The sequence below is a fragment of the Triturus cristatus genome, chromosome 2_2 (genome assembly GCF_964204655.1).
Source record: "Triturus cristatus chromosome 2_2, aTriCri1.1, whole genome shotgun sequence".
In the NCBI taxonomy this organism is placed as follows: domain Eukaryota; kingdom Metazoa; phylum Chordata; class Amphibia; order Caudata; family Salamandridae; genus Triturus; species Triturus cristatus.
The window spans coordinates 589,864,814-589,877,140 of NC_140582.1; the positions used below are offsets into that span (position 1 = coordinate 589,864,814).

A 12,327-nucleotide genomic window follows, 5' to 3' on the forward strand; every position below is an offset into this window, starting at 1 on the left:
TCCAGATCTGATCTTTCTGGTGCGGGGGACCACGGCTTAGGAGAGCTGGACTGATCGTAGGGTCCTTTGGGGTGTGTGGAATTTGAGTCAGCTATTCAGGTATGCTGGTCTGGTGTCGTGGAGGGCCTTGTGAGCGTGGTTATCATCTTGAAGGAGACTCCAGCTTCGATGGGGAGCCAGTGGAGTGTGCGCAGGTGCTTGGAGATGTGGCAGTGTCTTGGCAGGTTGAGGACCAGTCTCACCGCAGTGTTTTGGGTGTTCTGTAGCTTGCGATGAGGTTTTTGTTTATTCCGGCTTAGAGTGCATTGCATTAGTCGAGCCTGCTGGTGACCAGGGTGTGAGTGACGGTCTTTCTGTGTTCAAGGGGGATCCATTTGAATGTCTCACGTAGGAGGCGGAGGGTGTGGAAGCAGGAGGACGAGACGAGACGGAGTTGATCTGGCGCTCCATTTTGAGCTCTGAGTCCAGGATGATTCCTAGGTTGCGTGCGTGGTCTCACGTGGCCCCACGGTGGGCGGGCTTCCGGGGGCAGGGGGCCACCAGGTGTCATTCCAGGTCTCTGGGTTTGGGCCCATGATGAGTACTTCCATTTTGTTGGTGTTTAGTTGTAGGCAGCTGTTTTTCATCCATTTGGCGACAGCTTCTATGCCTTCTCGAATGTTGTGTCTGGCGGTGTTGGGTTTGTTGGATAGGGAGAGGATGAGTTGGGTGTCGTCTGCGTATGACACAATGTTGAGTCCGTAGGTTCTGACGATGGGGGCAAGTGGAGCCATGTAGACGTTGAAGAGCGTAGGGCTGAGGGAGGACCCCTGGGGGAATCCGCAGGTGGTAGGTGTAGGTTTCCGAGAGGAAAGTGGGAGTCTGACCTGCTGCGTTCTGCCAGAGAGGAAGGAGCGGATCCAGTCAAGGGCCTTGTCTTGGATCCCTGTGTGATGGAGTCTGCGTATTAGGGTGCAGTGAGAGACTGTGTCGAACGCCACTGAGAGGTCGAGGAGGATGAGGGCTGCTGTTTCTCCTTTGTCCAGTAAGGTACGGATGTCGTCTGTTGCGGCGAGGAGGGCGGTTTCCATACTGTGGCTTTTTCTGAAGCCGTATTGGGAGGAGTCGAGGATGTTGTGCTCTTCAATGAATGTGGCGAGTTGGCTGTTGATGGCTTTCTCGATGACTTTCACTGGGAACAGGAGCAGGGAGATGGGTCTGTAGCTTTTGAGGTTGGTGGGATCCGCTGAGGGTTTCTTCAGGAGGGGGTTGATCTCAGCGGTTTTCCAGTCATCAGGGCACGAGGCAGTTGCCAGGAAGTGGTTGTTGGTGGGGCAGAGCATGGATGCGATGGTGTTGGTGGCTCTGTTGAAAATGTGGTGGGGGTAGGGGTCCGTCGTGGCCCCGGAGTCGATTGACTTCATCGTCTTCAGTGTGTCTTCGGTGGTGAGGGCTGTCCAGTTGTTGATTGCTGGCTTCAAGGTGTTGGGGGTGGTTGGTGAGGGTTCAGTGTGTTGGTTGTCTTCGTCGAAGTTGTCATAGATGCTCTTGATTTTGTGGTGGGAAAAGGTGCTGAGTTTGTCGCAGAGGTCTTGTGAGGGAGGGATGTCGTTGGACTTGCTGGTGGGTTGGGCGACCTCCTTGATGATGTTGAAGAGTTCTTTGCTGTTGTGTGCATGAGTGGAGATTCTGTCTTCAATTGCTTTTTTCCTCATTTTTCTGATGAGTTGGTGGTGGTCGTTGCTGGCGGCTCTGAAGTTGTTGTGGGCTTCTGTGGATTTGGTATTCCTCCAGGCCTTTTCGAGGTGGCTGCAAGTGCGTCTGAACTCTCGAAGTTCGGTAGTGAACCATCTACCTTTCTTGGCGTGGGTGTTGTTGTTTTTCTTGAGGGGGGCTATGGTGTTGGCTCTGTCGGAGATCCATCTGTGCATGGTTTGGGCTGCGGTGTTGGCATCATCGTTTTCCGGAGGGTTGGGGTGGAGTTGCTAAGTGATGAGGTTAGCTGGTCGTCGGTGATTTTGGTCCAATTTCTTCGTGGGAACAGATGCTGGTGTCTGTGGATGGTGGGTGTTCTGAAAGTGAATGGAACGCATCGACAGTCAGTCCATGGGAGTTCGGTGGTGTGGCTGAAGGTGATGGAGTTTCCTGTTGTGAAGAGGGGGTCGAGGGTGTGTCCTGCTGAGTGTGTGGTTTCGGTCACGATCTGGCAGAGTCTAATGTTGTGGAGGTTGTCCAGCAGGAATGTCATGCTGGGGTCCAGTTGGTTGTCGAGGTGGAAGTTGAGGTCTCCCAATAGGGTGTAGTTGGTGGACGCGATGACATGCGGGGAGATGATGTCCGTGATGGAGTTGGCAAAAAGTCCACGGGGTCCAGGGGGTCGGTAGATGAAGGTTCCTTGGAGGGTGGAGGTAGGGCTGGCCAGTATCTTAAGGTGAAGGTGTTCCATCAGGTCTGTGGGCTCACCGGGGAGTGTCCTCAGGCGGAGGGTGGATTTGTGGACGATGGCGATTCCTCCTCCCGGGCCGGTGGGGTGGTCCTTCCTGGAGATCTTTTATCCTTGGGGAATGGCAATGGCGACGTCTGGTCCCGAGGTGGTGTTGGTCCAGGTTTCGGTAAAGAATGCTACGTCTGGGGTAGTGCTGTCGAGGAGGTCCCAGATTTCAGTGGCGTGTTTGTTGAGTAATCGGACATTGAGGAGGATGCATTGCAGGGTCTTCGGTTCGGTTGTGTTCTTGTGGGCGGATTGCCCAACAGCAGGAATTACCTTCATAGGCCCAAAACTGCAACAGACACCTCCTAGCAGGTCAGAACTCTTTGTGTCCCTGAGGCTTGAGGACAGGGGGCCGGCACACACAAGCCCTTGGAGATTCTTCTTCAAGCAGGTTTCTCAGCAAAGTTCAAGTCTTTGTTGTTTCCTTGGTAGAAGCACCAACTGCAGGCCAACCCCACACAACACACATCAAAGGGGCAGTACTCCCCCTCACAGCTCTTCCAGCTCTTCTCCTTGGCAAAGGTTCCTCTTGAGTCCAGAAGTGATCTAAAGTTCTGAGGTTTAAGGTCCACTACTTATATCCCATTTTGTCTTTGTTCTTCTTTGTGCAAGGGTCTGTAAGCCCTAACAATGTGCCTATCTCTATACCTTCTCCCTTCTTCAAATCTAACCATAACACAAGCTGCAAGCCTACCTCTAAAGTTTATACTCGCTTTAATTCTAAGCCTAACCCAAACCCTAAACCTAATACTATACTCAGACACTCAAGCCAACCATTTAACCCTAGCTTTAGGAGTGCCCACATAATGTTGCTTATGTAGTAGTATATAGATGAAGATGATGTGATGCAGTAGTATATGTTGATGTAGTAGGTCCTAGGAAACAGTATGCCCATGTACTGAATACCATGTACCAGGGATGAAGTTCCTTAAATAACTCAGTATTGCTCATTTCCCAACCTTAAGACATTTCAAACAAATGCAGCTGTTAAATGTGTTGTATAGGCTGTATGACCAAGCATGATGCCTAACATCGGCCCCTAAGAGTAACTTTTATTAGTTTATTTAAATAGAATGTCATAAGACAAATAGCCTCAAAATGTAAATACTAATTTAGTTTATTATTTCATTATTTTTTACTGAATGTGAATCTTTAGGTACACTCAGAACTCACCATTAAACTGAGGGGAGAACAATTCTCTACTATCATAAAGAACACTGTTTTCAGCAAGATTTTTAAATCTCATCAATAATTATTGCTTGATTTCTCCTCAGAGGGAAAACAGTGCTTTTCCACTAGCTCTGCCTTTGTTTTGGATAAAATGAGTCTGGGAAAGGCCATCTTCTCAGTGATAACTAGAGAAGGACACACACATCTAAACATTAACTGTATCATCATGGTGGCATTCACCAATGAAATTGGCAGTGAGGACTGTTTTAATGGTCACATTATTTATCTTACTCATAGAAATGACTAGATGGGAGTTGCCACTTGCGTTCTCCAAAGAACACATTTTGGACATGTGCTGACAAGCATTTCTTTCAGGTTTCTCTGTTTAACAGAGGTTCTTAGTGATAAATATTTTTGCATATTTGTGACATGGTGTACAGAAATTATTAGATTAATCAATATGTGACCTGTTAAAAATATATCAGTCAATAAAGTATTTAAAAAGCGAAGGTGCTGCTCTTTGATTTGTAGACACATGAGAAAATTTCTCTGGGTTATCTGCATTAAGTAAGTTAAGACTGTCAATGCGTGTGCTGTCCCATTTGTAAAGTCAAATCCATGGCAATGAACTGCCCCAGAATTTTTTGAGTCTCATTCTCTCAAATCTAACAAAAATACTTTGGCCCTAATTCATAAAGGTATTTATGAATATGAGAAGTAATACTTCTGTAGTATTACTTAACATTGCTTTACAAACTCATAAATTGTCTTGTAGAATTGGCACCATGATATATAAACTGACCCTAAATTACAATCTAGGTTTTGGGGCTTCCCATTTTTAAAGGTCACTATTTGGCAGACATGAAAACTGTTTTTCTTATTTGTGTATTGTCCAAACTATAGTAGCAATTCAGAAAGCCATTTATGGGTACTTGAAGTAGTACTACTGTTGTGATTAGGCCCCATTTTGTTCTAAATATACAAATGGTACTATAACAAACAGTATTGAGCTAGTTTAAACCATTGAATATCTCAGATGGTGAAACTCAACTCCTGTGAATCTTCCTCACTTCTAATGAAATAATGAGTATTTCCCTCATATCAAACATTCAGATTATTTATGTAACCTCTAGCTACAATTCTTCAAATAAATGCTATCACCATTCAGTAATATGCTGATGAAGCCCAGTTCAACCTTTGGGTGTCCAATACATCCAACATAATAATGCCTTCCCTCAACAAGCTAGCACCCTTGATGCAGTCACTCTCTCAGAAACTTCTGAAGACTCAATTCTTTCACCTACTCCCCATTGACAGCTCCACCGTCCGTAGAATATTGGTGGCAGCTCTCAGCTTCATTTAAGAACAAAACCTCACCATAAATGGACATGTTGGCTTAATTAGCGTATTATCAATTCCACCTGCTGAGAAAGCCAAACCCATCATCACTACTACAAACTTAAGCTCTTCCTTACTCACTCACCTACATGGTGAAAATACTATACTAGCAGGGCTTTCAGAATCTACTACAGCAACCCTTGGCACTATGCTACTTCTGGCCACGCTAGTTGAAGGAAAAAAGAAATCTGATCATATCTCCCATATCCTAAAATATCTTCACAAGATACTATTTGAAGCAAAAGGTAATTTCAAGATACTGCAAAGTACACCTGAAGAAAGTCACACTGTTCTGCCTCTTTACCAAACTACAGTTCAATAGTGAACTATGAAAAAACATTGGGGCAGATTTATGTTCCCTGGCGCATCCCTGCAAATCAGCATGGATGCGCCAGGGAAGATGCGTCACGCAAGTTTGCCCTTGCGCCACCGCAGATGCGCCGCATTTACAATGCGGTGCATCGTGGCGCAAGGACAAGCAGATGCGTGACGTATCTCCCGACGTAAGGTTGGTGCAGTGCTGAAGTGGTGCCGCAAGAGCGACGCAACTTCAGCACTGTTCCAACCTACCCCATACCTAACATAGTGCGTCAAGCCTTACGCCTGCTTCAAGCAGGCGCAGGGTTTTGACGCATCAGCGTTGGGAAAGTGACTCAGTGAAATCTTATAGATTTCACTGAGTCACTTTTCAGGGGTGTTCATGCGAAGAAATGCCTCCCCTGCGTGGAAACGCCCACATGAAACCTGACGCAGGTTTCGTGTGGCGCAGGGCTTTACACCGTGACGCATCTCCATAGATGCGTCACGATGTAAATAGGGCGCAATGTGGCGCAGGATTTACGCCGCCGCTGCGTCACAAAAGTGACGCAACGGCGGCGTAAAAGTGGCGCAACTCCAACATAGATCTGCCCCATAGTTCCAGTAATCATCTAATTGAAGAAATTGTCAAATCTAGAAAGGCCAAAACAGAGCTTTGCAAGTCTAGCGGCAAGATGTGCAACTCCATACCAGACTATATTAACCTAAATCTAAAACTTCAGACTCTCCAGACAGACATGAAACAGGTCACTTCACACACTACCTTCCTGACTAGACCCTCCACTGAATACCCCTCCTTCTACAGATGTGGTTTTAAATCACGTATTACCTGTAAAGTGTTTTGCTGCCCTGTGGCTAGATCCAGTTAAAACATTGTTCAAATGAAAAATAATAAACACAATTAACTGAATACTATGACTCTGGTGTCACTTGAAATATAGCCTGTGTTCATGAGCATATAACTACCCAAGCATGTAGTGGATAATGTTTGAGGTGAGAGCTTTGAATTAAGGCTCCAGACGGATAAGGTCATTACTGTTTAAAGTCACAAGATTCACTTCGCAATTTTAATCAACAGTATCTTGGATAATAAACTGTACACTGACTTCTCAAATGAATAAAACCGCAGAAAGATGCTTTAAATGTTTGACAAGGTTCTCAAATCATTTTCTGGTAGACATTTTTTTTATAAAATAATGTTTTCCAGTGAACGGAAAGGGCTTAAAGATTTAAGATTTTTAATATTATTATTTGGAACTCAATGGGGTCCACACAAAACACAATTATTATTATTTTTTAAAAGATAATTCATACCATATACATAGAGCTCTGAAATGCAAGATAAAAGACAATCAACTTACTACTAAGCTCTAGGGCCCCAGACACAAAAGAGTGCAAATACGCTATCAGTTCATTTAAATATTATAACGCAGTACTAGGCGGGCATAATAAATACAACAAAGAGTGAAGCAGAATGTTTTAAAGTGCAAAGCTAATACAGTAGTTCTAATTTGCTCACTACATTCATCATTACAAACAAGAAATTAGTACAGAAAAGGTTTCAATTAACTACAATAATCTATTGAAGACAAATAAGTTACTGGAGGTGGAACTTTAAGATGTACTATACAATCCACTTTTTGCTAGGTTGGTGTACACAAATACACAAGTCTACATCACCGACACTAAATGTACTCGGTGTATGAGAAGTCATGGTGTCAAAGTTATTATAGCGCGTGGACTCCCTCAGGATGTAGCCCTGATTCTCCACAAACTTTAATCTTTAAATAGGGCACAGAACATCCCAAAATGACATGTTCATAATGATGTGCTGACACCTCGAAATAGCACTGTCTGTGGTGGGGTATAATATAGCCATGAGCAGGACAGATGTTCTGATTTCATCTGGAAATTGACTGATAACCTATCACCTTTGAGTTTGGTCAAAATCAGGTCCCCTTGCTGCTGCACAATTTCATAGACTATGCATTCATAGTTGCAAATAAATAAAAATGCAGAATGCTGCTCAAAATCTCCATGTCAACTTTTAGGAGAACTGTACACTTCACAAAGCACAATTTAAATTTTTTCTTACATTTATCAAACAGGCAGGTAGAAAATAAACAGCAGACCACATTGCATACTTACGGAAAGCTCTGTAGAATTCTTCCAGCGCCAAGTGCTTGTCACTGTTATAGTCATCATATTTCAGTAGATCGAACAGAGAACAGTAAGACAAATCTTTGCCAAAGCCATCCCGTTGTATTAACTGATGAGAAAGTGATGAAAAAATTACATTGAAGTGTTTAGAATATACCTCTGTAAGTACCTGTTCTTAAGTGATTTATTTATATTAACATTTTGAAAACAAAGAACACTAACAAAAAATCTGCATATTGGGAGTGGAAAGAAAGCAACAATAAATATCCTCTAAAGGTTGCGTGCTTCCCTAACAAGACTAACAAGACTAACAAAGAACATGTTGTACAATAGCATTAAGGACGTTTAGCAGTCATGGAAAATATTCTCTTTATAATTAGCAAACTAAGCCCCAACTCAAAAAACCTTTATTCACCTCTTATGCCCGCCTTGTCTTTATTCAAAAGCACTTCCCACATGGCCCTTCCTAAAGAGGCAATATTGCAGATGACTATTTCCATCCCCGCTACTTTGATTGTTCCCACCTTGGACACTAGCAAAGGGACTCTGACCTAAGAAACCACTCACTTGTGGTACCTCTACAGGGTTGGGGTGGCCAATATGGCCTTAGAGGTAAGTAGTTTGCATGGGCAGGTCATAGACCATGCCATGATCTCCCTTACCTGGAGGTGGACTCAAAGGGTGAGTTGGTGATCCCTGAGAGTGGGAGTCATCCCTTCCCCCAGGCGAAAGTGAATGGGGTCGCAGTCACTGCTCTAAGGGACACAGAGGCTAGCCAGACCATGGTTGTGAAAATGCTAGTTTCCACAGAGAAGTACACCAGTCAGGTGTGTGGGGTAATGCAGGCCATGGGGAAGGATAACTATAGCTATGGTATCCCTGGAGTGGGGTGGTGGGGTGATACAGAGGAAGGTCATATTTAGCCCCCAGATGCCCATAGACTGCATTCTGGGAAATTAGGTGCAGTCAGTGTCAGGGGAACTGGAAGGGGTGACTGCCCAGGGTGCGCTGACTGTTCAGTTTTCTGGGGGTACCACTCCCAACTGGAGAGTACAGGATCCCAGATAGAGTGGCAGGGTGAGGGAGAACTCAGCCCTATTTCCTATTCAGCCACAGGACCCAGACCCTGAGTTGAGTGACCAGTCTCAGGATACCACTCCTTAACTGGTGACAGGTGTAGTGCAAAAAGGGTACAAGACACCTGAGGCCACTGCCCCACACTCTGAGAAACCACAGAGGTCAAAAAGGCATGGAGCCTGACTCTGGACACTGGCATCTGTCAGTGTCCTCTCTTGGTTAATGTTCTTGTGGACAGACTTTTCCCTGGGTTGGGGACAGATGTCAGACCCAAGGGGTGGAATGAACCACATCAGGTTGTTGGCCATGGTGGTACTGTTTGACTACTGGGATACATCTGTGAGAAAATTAAGGTTACGTGCTGCACCAATGGGGCCCAAAGGTAAGGAGAAGGATTCCCCATGGGTCAGTTCAGTAGCTCAAGAGAGTATAGACAGAGGGATCCACCTGAGTTCAGCAAGGCATAGAACTGACAAGTGCCCCTGCAGTAGAGGACCATTGTCCATGTTCTATCGTCTAAGCAGTCCATCTAGGTATTAATTAGCTGGAGGGGGGTTGAGTTTTAAATGGGCCTTTTACTTGACTTGTGGCACATTCACTTCAGTACACTTCTGGACCTGTTAAATAATCTGCCAGGAAGAAGGACTGCTGTACTGCTACAAGGACTGTCACGCTGCTGGAATGCTGCTGGAATGCTGCTTGCTGGACTGCTTTGGTGTGCTAACTTGCTACACGCTTCCTTCTTGATTGGGAGAGAGAATGATTTGACCTGCATCTCTCTAACCCAGAACCAAAGCGACTTCAAGGGTTTGCTGGCATGCCACCTGTTTCAAATTTCAGGGACATCAAAGACATCCATCTCACCCTGCTACAGCACCTGGACTCTGCCATCTGTGAGTCGTGCCCAGCTAAGAGGTGCAATTCCAGTCCTGGGGGCTTGGGAGTGGGTATAAAGTGCTGATGCAGCCGTAAACCATGCATCAACACTGTTCCACCACTCAGAACCAGCGCATCTCCATCAACACCAAAGCATCGCGCGAAGATCGACTCCATCGCTTACTAAATGGCTCATCGTCTCCATTTCTTACTCATCTTTGACTTTGTGCGGCTCGGAGCTGACTCATCGCCTTAATCCTGCGGTCCGACAACTACGCATCAATTCTTTGCTCCTCGTATCTCGGCTCCAATGCATTGCCGCTTTGCTTCTTGTATCTCGACTCCGTCAACAATGCAACTAAGGTGCTTTGCAACAGGCCACGTCTAGTCGCTGTATCTGACACATGCTCCATCACAATTAGCATGAACTTCTGGATTTGACATAATCTAGCATGACCAGATTGCTGCGTTATACTTTTAAGCAGTACATTTCCGTTTATTCTTTACAAATGCATAACTCAGGTTCTACTTATCAGATTTTTGTTGCTTTGGCCTTGTTTAGTTCATTAAATTAAACTATAATTTTCTTACCAGGTGTGGCACCTTTTTTGTGTTTTCTCTGTTTTACTGTTTGAAGCGTTGCACAATTACTTTGCACTTTGCCTCTTAAGTTAAGACGAACAGCTCTGTGGTAAGCTACCAGGAGGTGATCACAGGTTAATTTAGGGTGCCTGGTTTGGTCGGCCCCAGAGGATATGCCCCTCTGGGGCCGACCAAACCAGTCATGTGCACTCTGCTCTTCTCCAATGTAGGCTGCAGTGCAGCCTACATGGAGAACATGGCCGGGCCATTATCCCCTGGCTGGGCAGCGTCCCGACCAGTCACAGCGCTGCTTGCAATGTTGTGATTGGGATTAGGGGTGGAAGCCTAGCTGCCTGCTTCCTGTTCCTGCTGGAGGCAGGAGAGCAGGAGCAGAAGCAGAGATGAGGCAGGACCCGCCCGGCGGGATGGCAAGTTTATTTTTTTTATTTATTATTAAATTAAACCCTCCCCCTGCACATCCACCCTCCTGGACGACCCCTGCTGTCCCTACCGCGAGTCATGCCCGCCACGACAGGACCCAAAGCTCATTCTCATTGTATTATTCCTGACAAAAGCTTTTGGCTGTGGCACATGCAAAACATGCAAAGTGTAAAGAGGAGCATTTAAGGCATTCCTTGTTCTGCAAAAAGAACACCATTATCTTCATAAGAAAATTGTAGACAGAAGAGCAGCAGAAGCAGTTGAAAATCAGCATTTATTAGAAGTTAAACTATAAAGGAACTAACAGACAACCTAATTTAATTCTGGTAGTAATTGAATAGTGTTTAGTGTATTAGCACTTGCTCCAAAAGAAATCTTTTTTTTTTTAATATGCACACTGAACGAAAGAGCTTTGGGCGACATCAAAGCCTACCTAATCCATAGGCTACTAAAGGCATTCTTACATTAATGTATCAATAGCTGCTTGAAGCTCCTGGAAGGAATTTGTATTTTTGGCATACGACAAGCATAATCCTTTATAGAAAGGCACTTAGATATCATTCAAGAAAAAATGGATGAAAGTAAGACAGGCATTCTTTAAGAACTGTTTGTTCATCAACCAAAGATGCACAAAGAACCTTGTGGCGGATCCTTACATCCCCCTAATTCAGTCTCAATTGTACGATTCTGGTTGGTGGTGTTCATGGTCTGCCTTTCTTAGAGTAAACATTTAGGAATAGGGAAAACTAAGACTTGACTTTCGATCCTACAAATCTTTGCCGAGCCCACCATGCCCTATCTTTTTATATGTATCACGCAGGTTCTGAGGGTGCTGCTTGCTGTTCTGCCCCCGCCCTTATCGCAGTCCTTCCCTTTTCATGCTCTCAACATGACTGATAAATGTTATGCCCCATGCTGTTTCGGTATTAGAAAGGGTATGTACCGTCCTACTACAGGGAAAGCCCAAACCAACTGACAATATGCGCATTCAAGGTACAAATATGAATACTTCGTGAACAAGGTGTGCTGCGGTGTCTGTATGGGGAGAGGTAAAAATGTTCAATGAACAATAAGGAAGTAGTAAAGGAGCCAATCTCTGCAACTCGACTTCCTGGTGTGGGTGGGTCACTTGAGTGGATCCAAAACATGAATCTGAATGTTGCATCGTCTGCAGGGCATATGTTGATTGCTTAGTTGGTGCAGTGGTCCAGGAACTTCAAGTTAACAACCCTGTTCCATCAGACACCACAGTCTTTAACTGGACTTCTGTGACATCTTCAATGAAGACTCACATAGCTGCAAGCTACTTTTCTGGCTTGTAACTAGAAACCACCGATAGACGTGGACTTGAACATTGGCTGTCCTCTTCCTACTGGCTCTCTCTCTCCAAAATGAATAGCTATCACAGTCCACTAATTTTACTAATACCTCAGTTCTTTTCATAGATCTCTGCACTCCGAAATGAAGACAAGTGTTCTGTTCTCACTTTGGTCCCCTTCTCGGATATAAAGGGATAAAGAAAAATCATTCTCTGCAGTGGTAGGGATTTCATATTCACCTCACGACACCACAATATTAGCCACTCAATTTTCGCTTAGTTGGCGTTGCCGTAGAATGGTATAACCCTACATTGAGCTGGGAATTCCCAGGATGTCCTCGGCTTCATCAGACTATATCTAAGCTAGGGTATCTGAAATCTCACAGATTCATTTTTGTGCAAACTATAGATGCTCTCTCGGTGCACAATTTAGGTTCCGGAAGTGTATTATGCAACGACAAAGGATTTACTGCTCGACAATGCATGACTCCTATCCTCACCATTTACACAATCAATA

General features: G+C 44.8%; 1 protein-coding gene across 2 annotated transcripts in view; it reads right to left on the bottom strand.

The window, feature by feature from the left end:
• The window catches only part of FSTL5 (follistatin like 5), a 2,810,134-nt gene that overhangs the window by 1,378,530 nt on the left and 1,419,277 nt on the right, over window positions 1–12,327 (bottom strand). For both annotated transcript variants that reach the window (XM_085641771.1, XM_085641770.1), the window contains exon 6: window positions 7,505–7,625. In XM_085641771.1, coding sequence (XP_085497897.1) covers window positions 7,505–7,625 — 121 coding nt within the window. The remainder of the gene's footprint in view (window positions 1–7,504; window positions 7,626–12,327) is intronic.